Source organism: Apium graveolens, chromosome 8 (genome assembly GCF_009905375.1).
Source record: "Apium graveolens cultivar Ventura chromosome 8, ASM990537v1, whole genome shotgun sequence".
Taxonomy (NCBI): Eukaryota; Viridiplantae; Streptophyta; class Magnoliopsida; order Apiales; family Apiaceae; genus Apium; species Apium graveolens.
The window spans coordinates 249,028,814-249,042,588 of NC_133654.1; the positions used below are offsets into that span (position 1 = coordinate 249,028,814).

Sequence of the window (13,775 nt, forward strand, 5' to 3'; positions counted from 1 at the left end):
CTCTAAGAAATAAGAAAATAGAGTTTTCCGTGAAGTTTAGTTGAGAGTACTATCTCTAAGAGAAACACTGTAAAAATATGTTGTAAAAGTCTTGTAATTTACACAAATTATTTCTTCAATATATAACTCATGTTGCAAGTCGAAAAATAAACCATCTGAAATTTTTATATCTTGTATTTTTATTTCAGTTAACAATTGATTAAGTTTAAAAAAAATAAAATTTATCATTTGTATTCAACCCACCCTTTTACAAATCATCCTATTATTGATTGTTAGTAAATAACAAACTTATTAACCATTTATCTCGCGCACACGTAACATTACGTCAAGTTTTACCATGAATATATGAATTTATAGGTTATGTTTGTTTACAATCATATACACAAGCGTGCGTGTTCCACAAACTCAAAATTTTATTTTGTAATGATATTTTAAAGGAATACACTTTATAAATCCATACTAAGAATAACATGGTTGTATACTAAGGATGAACAATACACAGTTAAATCGAGTTATCATTGGTGGTTCGAAAGGCATCAAAAAGGCATCATACTCAAAATATGGAGAGTGACTCTCAAGGCTGGGCTAGGCTATGGAAGCTCCAAATCCCAAATAAAATGAGGTTTTTCTTGTGGAGGGTGTGCAGACGCAACTTACCAGTAAGGATTATACTAAGAGGGAAATGAGTGAATACTCCGATTATCTGTCCCATGTTCAATGTTGAAGTGGAACACTTTCGTCACGTTTCTTAGAATGTCCATTTGCAAGAGGATGCTGGTCATACACAGGTGAGGAGTATGATACAACGATTGTGGAACACTTATTTACATACATGAGTTTTGGAAAGGCTTAACATAGAAACGAGTTCGAGTTTGGAAAGATTAGCACGAACACTATGGGGAATTTGGTTTGCGCGTAAAAGGAAAGTTTGGGAAGGAAAACAGATGCCTCCAAATGTGGCTATGGAAGTTGCATTCAAGATGGTTGAAGAATGGCAGAAGGCTCAGGAAAAAAATCAGACTCCGAGTCTTGTGCTTCATAAAAGTGAACAAGAGTCTCCAACAAGATGGAAGTGTCCACATGTGAGTTGGCAAAAAGTAAATATAGATGCTTCAGTTTATGAAGGCTGTTGTTCATTTAAAATTGGTATGGTACTGAAAGATGACAGAGGAAGGTTTAATGCTGGAGTTCAAAGTTGTATGTCAGAGATGATGACTAGCATGGAGGCTGAAGCAATAACAGTTTATGAGGCTCTCCGTTGGATTGAAAGTATGGGACTGCAAAATGTTTTGATTGAATGTGATGCTCTAAATGTGGTAAGTGCTTTGCTGAAGGGTATTACATATTTTTCTGAGGTTGGTAGCATTCTGGATAGTTGTAGGCATATTCTATGATAAAGAATAAACTTAAAAGTTCAACATGTTTGAAGGCAAGCGTTCGAAGGCAAGCGAACAGTGTAACCCACAATTTAGCTAATTTAGCTAAACTCCCCTGTTTGTTATTTATTAGGAACTGTGAACTCTTTTACTTCTCCTCCTTCCTCCTTCCTGCGTGTTGGAGTATGTTTTGGGTGATTTTTCGTATTGATTAATGAATTTCATTTTCTAAAAAAAAAAGAAACGCAAAGTATCAAGAATGTACCAATATTACATGAATAGTTAATAAAATTTTTTAATTCTGAAATAATTAATTTATAGAAATTTACCGTTATTGCCTTGTTGGTAGAGTGACGCAAAATAACGGTCCCAGTTGGTCAAAATTACACCAGAGCATCCAAAACCCTAATCATCGTCATCATCACATAAATACATACAACATTTACACACACATAAACACACACAGCACACTCACCTCCTCTCTCCCTATAAACCCTAAAAAACACACACTGTTATATTGACTCTGTGTGTCAATTGTATTGGTTTTGATCAAAGATGGACGTGCATAGCTTGGCTGTGATTCTCCAAGCTGCACTTAGCCCCAATCCCCATGAACGCAAAGCTGCTGAAGATAGCCTTAATCAGGTAATCTCTCTCTCTCTCTCTCCCTCCCTCCCTCGCTCTCTCTCCCTCCCTCCCTCGCTCTCTCTCTCTCTCTCTCTCTCTCCCTCCCTCTCTCTCTCTCTCCCTCTCTGTTTATATGTATTTGTTGTTTTTTAAATTAACTTAGCTGATTGTCAATATTGGATAAATTAGTGGAATTGAATTAGGTTTTTGTGATTATAAGTGTTGAATTATGATTTAACTGTTGGATTACACGGAGAACACTTTTTAGAAAATACAGTGCGGAAGAGTATATCATACGAGAAGTGTAGATCATTGTTTTTTCTGTAAAAAATGTTCTCATTGGAATCCTTGGCTATATTTATAATCAATTGCTCACTCATTATATCTGTGGATGTAAATGTAACAATTCTGCATCGAGAATTATACATTATAAAGCTTATAATGGCCCTCTATATGTTTTGGGTTTTTTTGGCGGTTTCCACTTTCACTTTTTTTCGGATATATGGTTTATCGCGTGATTGCATAATTGTTGATCTTGTGATTTTTTGTGATCATTTGTTGTGTTGTGCAGTTCCAGTATACACCTCAGCATTTGGTGAGGATGTTGCAGATCATTGTGGATGGAAATTGTGACTTGGCGGTACGACAGGTTGCAAGTATTCATTTCAAGAATTTTGTTTCTAAGAATTGGTCTCCTCATGATCCAGGTACGGGATTGGTTTACTTGATTATGTTGGGGGGGGGGTTCTTGAAGTTGTTTCTTGATCATGGTTCTTATGTCTATATATTGTGGATTAGACGAGCAATCAAAAATTCTTCCTGGTGATAAAGATCTGATCAGGCAGAATATTCTTGTGTTTGTGGTCCAAGTTCCTCCATTGTTGAGGTAAGTTTTAAATGCTACGTAGGTTTTCCTAAAGAATTTATGAGGTGAACAAGTCTCTTAATTTCTGTCTCTGCATTTTCATAGGGTACAACTTGGCGAGTGCATCAAGACTATCATATATTCAGACTACCCAGAGCAATGGCCCAGTCTTCTACACTGGGTGAAGCATAATCTTCAAGATCAACAAGTTTATGGAGCTTTATTTGTGTTGAGGCTACTTTCAAGAAAATATGAGTAAGTGACTTGATACCTGGCTTTTGATTCAATTCTTCATCCTCTGCTACCTCTGAGGAAACTTTTTTTAACACTTAAATTTTCATTTGGGAGATTTGATCACACTTGCAAAATTGCTTAATAATTGCCAAGTATATGAGCTTGTTGCATGGTTACTTTTCTACAAGTATGTGATTCAGATAGTTGTAGTCGTGTGCATCTTTTGTCTTTTGAGCTTTACTTGAGAGTTAATAGAAAGAAAAAGTAACTTAAAATTTTCTGTTGAAAGTTTGAAAAATGCCGAATTTAATGGAATTTTTTTACGAGGTTCTTTTGAATCTCTTAGACATTTTTTACTGTGTCGAAGTTCCTTATTTCCTTCTCTATTCATCAGTAGTATTTTCTTTACACTTTCAAAACTCTACATGTTGGTTATTGTCGGGCCAGAAGAAAATTAATATCCTTTAGAAATTTGATCTTTTATGTAGATATATATACACGTGTATGTATATTTATGTATAAGATTGTTAGCTAAAAGCATTCTCATTTTTTGCAATTGTATAGGTTTAAATCAGACGAGGAGAGGACACCAGTGTATCAGATTGTGGAAGAAACATTTCCTCATCTGCTAAACATATTTAACAGGCTTGTGCAAATTAATAATCCTTCGATTGAAGTAGCAGACTTGATGAAGCTCATCTGCAAAATATTTTGGTCTTCTATATATGTATGTTCTTGAAGAAAGATATTTTTTGTGTGGTCTTGAACATTAAATTTAGTATTTAACTTGCTTTTTTTACTGCTTGGTGATATTAATATGCTTATAGGAGGAATTTAGTATTAAATTTTACGCTTTCTGCCATTTCCCCTCTGAAAAATCAACTCCGAACATCTTGTTCCGGTTATTGGTCTAAAGTGTGGGTGTGTGGCACTGTGGCTTACTTTATCGTGTTAACTATAAGAAACCTAAGATCCTATAAATTTTAAAATTTGGGCTTCTATAGCAAGATTTTTGAGTAGTATTTGTCTCTCATTAATTGATGAAAGGAGTCGATGAATAATATAATATCTTCTCTTAGTTCTTTTAAAAAAATTTCAGTTGGAGATTCCAAAGCAATTGTTTGATCCAAACGTGTTCAGTGCTTGGATGGTTCTTTTCTTGAATATCTTAGAGAGACCTGTTCCCTCAGAAGGAGAACCTGCTGATCCAGAACTTAGGAAATCTTGGGGTTGGTGGAAGGTCAAGAAGTGGACAGTGCACATATTAAATCGGCTTTATACACGGTTAGTTTACTGATTTGAATACTAATATGGTAAGAGTTTCTTCATCTGATTTTTGGTGCATTTTTCTTTACAGGTTTGGAGATTTGAAACTTCGAAACCCGGAAAATAAAGCTTTTGCTCAAATGTTCCAAAAAAATTTTGCTGCAAAAATTATGGAATGCCATTTAAATTTGTTAAATGTGATTCGACTTGGTGGCTATCTGCCTGATAGAGTTACCAATCTTACTTTGCAATATTTAAGCAACAGGTATTTGTTTTATTTATATTTCAGATTCAACTTTGAGCAAGTAATATGTTCATACCTCTGCCGTCTCGTGTATTGGATCTGTGTGATAAAGGGGCAAATATAACTATCTGTTAATTTGTTGGCTGTTTCCAAATGATGTTAACTTGCTGATGGGACATCAAGCTTATGAATATGAAAGAGTGACATTGAGCTAAACTTAAGATTGAGCTCCCTGTCATTCCATACAGTGACCAGATATGACACTGCATTACTGTTGTAATTTTGTGCTTAATTTTTCTTTTTTGACTCCTTTGCAGCGTATCAAAGAATAACACCTATGCTCTGCTTCAACCAAGACTTGATGTTGTACTGTTTGAAATCATTTTTCCTCTTATGTGCTTCAATGACAATGATCAAAAACTTTGGGATGAAGACCCACATGAATATGTTAGGAAGGGTTATGGTAAGTCATCTTGGCCACTGTATGTACTATGAAAAAAGTTCTTACTAGCCACATAGGGGAAAAAGAGTGACCATGAGTGAGCCAAGCTAGTTTAGAGGTAATATCAAGAACCTCTGTGCATATTAGAGTTTCCAAAGGATACATGAATGATATGGTTTTAGTCTGTCGCAGAGATTGAGAAAGGTGATGTTAAAGAGTTTCTAGTATGATCATGAGCAACAGTTGCTTTTCTTCATCTTAGAAAAGTTTGAATATGGCAGTTTGAGGAGATCCTGTTCTACTGTCTATTTTAGAATGGGCTGACCCTTGTGTTTTTGCGAATTTAGAAAAATGAAGTTTATGCAGTAATTGAGTGTCTATAGTGCTATTTTTGTTTCCATGTTCTTGATTTTGGAAATCATGATGAGTTCTGTATTGAAGACTGTTTAAAGGTCAGGCATGATATTAAAGGAGGGAATACCGAGGAAGGTTGATTCTTTTCCTGGATAGGATTCTTCTCTCGAGGCTCTTGTTACTAGTCTTTTTTCCTTCATTTGTTGGATATCGACAAATGTTTTTCTTAAGCTTTGTTATGTAGCATTGAGCTTTTTATTTGGATTCTATCTCTGCCAAGTTTGGTGGTGATATATCTAGATTCTCAAACGCTCTTAGGTTATTGAGGAGGTTTAGGAGCGTACTGGTAAAGATTTCATTGTCTTTGGTGTTTGGTTTGGCAGGAGTGCCATAGAAGTTGGTTTGTCGCAAGTAAAAGGATAATCCAATTAAGACTGAGTCGACTGACCGAATTAGGTGCATTTGCTTCTGTAATTTCTTTTCAAATTTTTGTGGGTAGGGATTAAGGTTATTGGTTTAGAAATTAGAGCTCTTTTAGCAGTTTATATATAGTGATCTACATGTGGCATGGATTTTTTTCATGATTGAGCCACAGTTTTGGCAACTTACTGGGACGGGACTCCCATTCGGACTTCTTTTCTAAAATAAGTATTTAAATGAAAGCGATTTAGGTCATTAGCATTTTTATTCTGACAAGTGGCTTTGTTTACATACCTGGCGTGGATTAGTTGAGTTATTTTCTCCTCCCTTGCAGATATTATTGAAGATTTGTACAGTCCTAGAACTGCTGCCATGGATTTTGTGAGTGAGTTAATAAGGAAGCGTGGAAAAGAGAACCTTCAGAAATTTGTATTATACATTGTGGAGATTTTTAAGAGGTTAATATAGTAATGCAACAATTATGTAGTAATGTAACAATTATACATTATGAAGATTTATCCTGTTTGATACCTATTTCTAATCAGATATGACGAGACAGCAGCAGAATATAAACCTTATAGACAAAAAGATGGTGCTCTACTGGCAATTGGAGTACTGTGTGATAAACTGAAACAAACAGATCCTTACAAGTCTGAGCTTGAGAGAATGTTAGTACAGCATGTTTATCCGGAGTTCAGTAGTCCTTTGGGCCATCTTAGAGCCAAGGTACCTTTTTTTTTCTTTCTATTTTTGAATTTTCTGTATGGTTCCATATTAATAATGACTTTTTTTGCTATTGGTTTATGTTTTCCTAGCTCTGCAAGAACCTAAACTGTCAGTTATTCATAGATAATACATAATGTGTCCCTACCAGAATTTGAGCACATGTATTTTTGGTGGATACATGTTGAGAAATAATTATTGCGAGCATTCTGTACATTGCTCATTATTCATGATAAGATATAAATCATTACTATATGTAAATTGCATTGTGGCCGTGGTGGTATTGGTCCATGTAGATGGTTCTGCAGGCTACTTACTAATGGTTTCAAATTTTATACTATGATTCTGTTCAAGTTCCATCATTAGCATTGTTCTTTAATGGACATAGATATCATATTTTTTTTTCAAATTCGTTCAAGATAAAGCAAATGCACTTATATTTAATTTCATCTCATCATAATTCTCCCGTGGTTGCAATGTCAGGCTGCATGGGTTGCTGGACAGTATGCTCATATTAACTTCTCAGATATGAACAACTTTCGTAAAGCATTGCAAATTGTTGTGGCGGGAATGCGGGACCCAGAGCTTCCAGTTCGCGTTGATTCTGTGTTTGCATTACGTTCATTTGTCGAAGCCTGCAAGGGTAGCCTTTTTCTTGGTTTCATTATGCCTTCTGTTTTCTTGCTCCTCAAATTGTTTGACCTTATGTTTCAGTTGTATTTTAAATTGCAGATTTAAATGAAATTAGACCGATGCTTCCACAATTGCTTGATGGTATATTATCTAAATAATTGTTCATGGATAGTTTCTCATACACTCCTGTGGCAGAATGTAAATATGTCTTCTTTTCTTCAGAATTTTTTAAGCTGATGAATGAAATTGAAAATGAGGATCTTGTGTTTACTCTTGAAACTATCGTTGACAAGTTTGGAGAAGAGATGGCACCCTATGCTCTTGGATTGTGTCAGAATCTGGTGAGCTACTATATATGTTATTAAAATGTTTAGGTAATTTTTTTTTGTTTTAGCTACTTCTAATAGCTTGTTGTGAAAATAAATCATCTTTCCAGGCTGCTGCATTTTGGAAGTGTATGAACACTGCCGAGGCTGATGATGAAGCTGATGATCCAGGTGCTTTGGCAGCAGTTGGTTGCTTGCGTGCCATAAGTACGATACTCGAGTCAGTAAGCAGTCTGCCTCACCTTTTTGTCCATATTGAACCAACTTTGCTTCCAATCATGCGTAGAATGCTGACGACTGATGGACAAGGTACTTATTTTACTTGATGGCATTTGTATATAGTTTTTACTGAAATTCTTTATGTTTGCATTTATCTGCATTAAGGTTGTTTCATCCAAATAAATTTATGATACAATATTTTGGGAATATGTGCTTTACGGGAAAAGGATTTATAATACAAAGTGGATATGCTATATCATAAACATATATTCTTACCTCAACATTGTGCACAGTCTACACCTTTCCTATATTAACCACCACCTTAATGAATTAGAAAAAGAGATCAAAGTAAAAAAGCAAATTGGTACACCTACAATCTTATTGAGGACAAGGTTAGCATAATTTGAGATTAAAATGTTTGACCCTTTTGGAGTTGCTGTAAAATTTCTTCACTCCCCTTTTCATGTGAAAGCCCATAAGAATGATAAATAAGAGTTAAATGCTTGTGAATCATGCCTTATTTTCAATTTGTGCATGGCATCCTTTTACAGAGGCTGTACCACACCCCTATATAACTAAAAGTTGGATAGTTTCTGCATCAAGTGAAACGTGGATGATTTTATTTTATGTGGGACATACTTTAGTCCATTTTAGCAAGTAGCAGGTGGACCTCAAAACATTAAAGGAATTATAATTACTCAATAAATTGTTGTCGGCGACTATGGTTTTGCTAGTGGATTTTCTCATACTAATGGTTCTGGATTACTAGAACTACTTTTTTTGATTGCCACAAGATTACTTTACTACACTTAGCTTCTACTGTACTTCCTTTTTACTGACTTATTTGAATAATTTGAACAGTATTCTTATCTTTGAGTTACAGTTTATCTTTCAAGACTTGTGCACTATATTATTCTAATGGAAATTTACATGTACTTGTCTAATCCAATACTTTTCTGCAGAGGTCCTTGAAGAAGTTTTGGAGATTGTCTCGTACATGACCTTTTTCTCACCGTCAATATCCATGGATATGTGGACTCTTTGGCCTTTAATGACGGAAGCGCTGGGTGAATGGGCTATTGATTTTTTTTCAAGTATGTTTTTGTTCAAATGTTAACTGCAAATAATTTGCCTAAAAGCCTACATATTGATACCCCTCTCCTTCCCCGATGTTTTCCCTTTGTTCCTTATAAATCTTATGACACAGGTAATGCTTGTACTACTCGCATGATTATAGAATAAGTGATACTGCATAGTTTGAATTCGCAGAAATACTCTTTCATGGATATTAATGAATGACATGTTTGTGTTATTACAAATTCTTTATTATTCAGAATTTGAGTCTGAGGAAGCCATCTAATTATACAGCCACACCCTAGTTCCCATCACAATTAGGTTATAAAGCAGCAATGATGTTAGAGCATCTCCTCTTCAAAATCCAGAAAGCTTGCCTTTATGTGTAGAGAGTAATTTGTTCAATTGATATTCTTCATAGCTGCTGATAGGGAAGGGGTAAACTGGGGTCTGTTATTAGATTTAATTTGTTTTTGCTTGGTCTAAGGAGTTCTATTTTTCCAGTTCCCAGACTAAAAGTGCATGACGAAGTAGTTAAATAATGGAAGTACAACCTCAGTCCTCATACATTGGATTCTTATCAGATTCTGTTCATATGCACTTATTCATGATAAGTTCTTATGGGTGTTATTATTGTTTGCCCAGATATTTTGGTTCCGTTGGAAAACTTTATATCTAGGAGTACAACTCATTTCCTCTCCTGCAAGGAACCAGACTATCAGCAAAGTCTTTGGAATGTGATTTCAACTGTAAGCTGACTTTTCTCTAAATTTATCTATTGCACAGTCCATATTTTTCATAACGAGTATCATTTTCTTATGTTTAGTCTTGTCTGTGTTTTCTGTCTATAATATAGATTCTGGGAGATAAAAATTTGGAGGACAATGATATTGAGCCTGCACCTAAGCTCGTTGAAGTGATGTTCCTGAACTGCAGGGGACAGGTGGATCTTTGGGTTGAACCATATATTAGAATAACAGTTGAACGGTTGCGTGTAACTGAGAGACCATATTTGAAATGCCTTTTGATGCAAGTGGTAAGAAACTTGGAGTCTCCTGATAACACCTTTTTCTTTGGACTGTGTAAAACTGTAAATGGACCGCACCCTTCAGCCGAACTTAAAATCTTGATTTTACTCATCCTTAGTGATTGCAAATATTTTCACTCTTTTAGTTCTAAAGGGTTTGCATCTGGTGTAATATGTCATATTGTTTGGGTTCATGGGATTTTGAAAGTACATAGTATCCGTGGTAGCTGACTGGGTTTTATGTAATGCATGACATGACACTGTGATACATTATTAAGAAAACAGCTCTGGTTAATGTTTAACTAATTTGCAAAACCAAGTCAAGTTTATAGACAGTGAATTGTAGTATTTCTTGGTATATATAATATATCAGATTTTTGGGTGTAGCATTATATTTGTACGCTATCTCGGAGGTTGCGAATCATAGGACTAAAAGTGTATTTTGTTTTTCTGCAGATTGCTGATGCCCTTTACTACAACGCAGCTTTGACTCTCAATATATTGCATAAACTTGGTATCGCTACAGAGGTATTCAATCATTGGTTCCAAATGTTGCAGCAAACAAAAAAGAGTGGTACCAAGACCAATTTTAAGAGGTGAACTGTCTTCGTCTTAGGCATTTATTATCTGTGCTTTAGAATTGTTGATTGCTAACTAGTCTATCATGTGGGTGTTCCAGGGAACATGATAAAAAGATTTGCTGCTTGGGTTTAACATCACTGCTTCCGCTTCCTGTGGATCAGTTACCAGGAGAAGCATTGGAGCGTGTTTTTAAGGCCACTCTTGATTTGCTTGTTGCCTACAAAGATCAAGTAGCAGGTGAATAGTCTCTTCCTCCTTTCTCCTTTGTTTTGATGTTTATTGTGTTGTAAATGATTAGTTCAAGTCATCTCCTATATGGTCTTGTTTGTAGAAGTAAAAATGAAAAGCTGGTTTGTCTTCCTTCTAATCATGTTTCATGTTACTTTTAACTTTGTAGAAGCGTCAAAAGAAGAGGAGGTCGAGGATATTGATGATATGGGCAGCTTTGACGAGGATGACGAGGATGATGATGCCGATGCATCTGACAAGGAAATGGGGATCGATGCTGAGGATGGAGATGAAGCCAGTAGCGCAAGACATAAGAAATTTGCTGCACAGGTTTGTTACATTTTATGTACACTTATTAAAGAAATAATCAGATAACCAGATAAAAAGTATGACCATTATTCCACGAAAAAAAACCCTCTAGTAACTAACTAGTTTTTTCCTCAATAAAATATCTGCTTTTAATTGATGGTCATACTGAACGGATCAGTATCACAAGTTATAGATAATAGATCTCTTCTTCATTTTAATGCCATCATATCCTGCTAAAAATACCAAGTATAGTTGTATTGCAAAACAAAAATAAGTCCTTCACATCACATGTACCAGTTTCATTTATGGTAATATATGTAAAATGAGGGTGTGATTTTTTTTTTCTCGGCATCTATATAGCTTATTAATCATCAAAACAGTGAGTCTGATGTAGTATAGAACACCTGTGATATGGTGATTTTGAATTTTAATACGGGATTTACACGTAAAGTTAAAACTGTAGGGGATTAGTGGTGCAAGTTATTGGTTCAAAGAATTCCAAATTATAAATCAAGACAAACAAATTTGTCAAAGTTTACTGCAAACTATTGAAGTTTTGTTATAAACTGACAACTTCATTAGTTGTGTCTTAAATGCATCTCTCGGTCCTTTCCACTATGCTATAAAAGGATTACCCTCTTATATTCATACATACTAGGTGAAACTGCTCTTAATAGGGTTTTGTACATGTTAATGCATGCTGTGTAATAACCAGTTCTAGAGTTGTCTTAGCCTTTTAAATGGAAAGGTACGTATGCATCACAACAGTTGTGATTGCAGTAAGTCTGAAATTTTCTGAACTTAGTATGATTTTAAATCTCCTAAATTCGAGATATTTGTATTCATGTTTAGATTTTATAATCAACAAAAGGAACAATTATATAATTTAGAAGCTCATTCAGTATGACTGTACGAGTATATGCTGAATTTTATATGTTGTATCATCCATCACTTTGTAACTATCTTTTCCAGTGTATCATGTAATTTTAATGCTCCCAGTGTTCTGCATTTGACAATTCTGTGAGTAGATTTATCAGAAGCTGAAATATGGCATTGTAGGCAAGCGGTTTCCCTTCAGATGATGAAGATGAAGACTACGACTCGGATGATGACTTCAGTGATGATGAAATACTGCAATCAGCCATTGATGAGGTCGACCCCTTTGTTTTCTTTGTGGATACAATTAAAGGTATATATTTTTTCGACTGCTTTTGCCCTTATTCACCCATCTTTAGTTTAAGTTCACAATACATCCTTTTTAGTAGGCTAACATGCAAATATTCACCTTGTCAATCTTCTGTATCTAGCTTTGCAAGCATCTGATCCATTAAGGTTCCAAAGCCTTACACAAACGCTGGACTTTCATTTTCAAGCACTAGCCAATGGTGTTGCTCAGCATGCGGAGCAGAGAAGAGTTGAGATAGAGAAAGAGAAGTTGGAAAAGGCATCAGCTGTTAGAGTTGCTTCATAATTTGCTGGCAGGCTCACTGCTACTGCACAAGTATTGCAGTTTGGTTAGTCCATTGATCAAGTTATGCTGGTAGTCAAATCATGAGTTTTGCAGTCAGCGTGGAGTTTTGCAATTACTCACCAGTCATGGCACGGGATGAGTGCCATGCAGGATCATGTATTGTCATGTCTTGATCAAAATATGAGGAAAATGAAAAGAATAGGTAACTCAGAAATTCCTTATTTTGGTGATGTGTAGGTTTGGACATGTTATTTCTGGTATCGGGTGAGTCAGTCTTGTTGTTCACTATAGTGTGTCTTGATTTTCTGTATCTCCAGATTTCAATTAAATACAGGTCTAGTCCCAGTTGAGAGGGTATATCAATTGTTTGTAACCCTCTGGCCTCTGGCACTAGCTTTTTAGCTAGGAGGGGGGGGGGGGGGGGGGTTATTTGGTTTTCAATTTTGGAGATTGCGGCGGTGACTTATAAATATTTATTTTTTTGGTTCTCATGCCACATAAATTTGGAATATGTATTTCAAACAATGATTTGGATGTAACATTCATTGCGGAGTTCAGTTCGGAGTACCTCTTCCTGCAGTTTAAACAGATTTGATATCAAGTCATAGAAGCAGCAATTTATGCTGTGTATGTACATATTTTGGTTTATTTTTCTTCCCGCTTTGTATCTGTTGTATATTTGGTCATCGAACCAAAGTGTGGCTTGCAGATTGCAATAAAATTATCAGAATGCTGGATGAATGATTATTGTTCGTTTAAAGAATGTAAAATTCTTAATGTTTGTACCATACATATTGTAGGTTTTATATCATTTGTCTTTTTAAATTTTGTGTCAATATAATATCATCACAATAAATGACCATTCTTTATATATATATATTTTAGGGAAATTATCCACAGCCAACTTGGCTGGGATATACCAGCCATTGCGGGCTGTCGCAATGTTTCATTGCGACGGGTGAGTACACCCGCAATGAAACAATGCGGCTGCTGCATCCCATCCAACGATGGCTGGGGATCAGTTCCCTATATATATATATATATATATTTAATACTTATACTTATGAAAATTTAGAAAAATTTAAGAAAAAGATTCTTCAACTCTCCTTCCCAAGCAGCTCCTACTTGTACAGTTCTAGTCATTGCTAAATCTCCGCCATCGGGTTGCGAGATTGAGGCCTTAGAGCACTCTGATCCAAATTTGGACCGAATCTCTCTCCAACTTTAATAGTTTGATTTAAATTTCAGTCCAAATCTCAAAATATTTATTTAATTATTTTAAGCTCTTATAATAATAAATATATTATTTTTGTATGATGTAAGATATTATCTTTATATTTTTTCATTATTATTAT

At 35.2% G+C, this 13,775-nt stretch overlaps 2 protein-coding genes across 2 annotated transcripts; both read left to right on the plus strand.

Moving 5' to 3' along the window:
* The first annotated feature begins 944 nt into the window (after positions 1 to 944).
* LOC141680598 (uncharacterized) lies at positions 945 to 1,394 on the plus strand. The gene has a single exon (XM_074486781.1). It carries the CDS (start codon positions 945 to 947, stop codon positions 1,392 to 1,394), a length of 450 nt encoding a protein of 149 aa, XP_074342882.1.
* A 391-nt stretch (positions 1,395 to 1,785) lies between these two features.
* Positions 1,786 to 13,208, plus strand: LOC141677236 (importin beta-like SAD2). Its single transcript, XM_074483063.1, has 22 exons — positions 1,786 to 2,021; positions 2,575 to 2,710; positions 2,802 to 2,889; positions 2,974 to 3,123; positions 3,667 to 3,829; positions 4,202 to 4,386; positions 4,460 to 4,633; positions 4,930 to 5,075; positions 6,163 to 6,286; positions 6,374 to 6,554; positions 7,035 to 7,194; positions 7,284 to 7,325; positions 7,407 to 7,525; positions 7,621 to 7,819; positions 8,692 to 8,823; positions 9,449 to 9,552; positions 9,660 to 9,839; positions 10,287 to 10,426; positions 10,510 to 10,649; positions 10,810 to 10,970; positions 12,009 to 12,138; positions 12,257 to 13,208. Exons 1-22 carry the CDS (start codon positions 1,932 to 1,934, stop codon positions 12,418 to 12,420), a joined length of 3,108 nt encoding a protein of 1,035 aa, XP_074339164.1. The 5' UTR covers positions 1,786 to 1,931; the 3' UTR covers positions 12,421 to 13,208.
* The last annotated feature ends 567 nt before the right edge of the window (positions 13,209 to 13,775 follow it).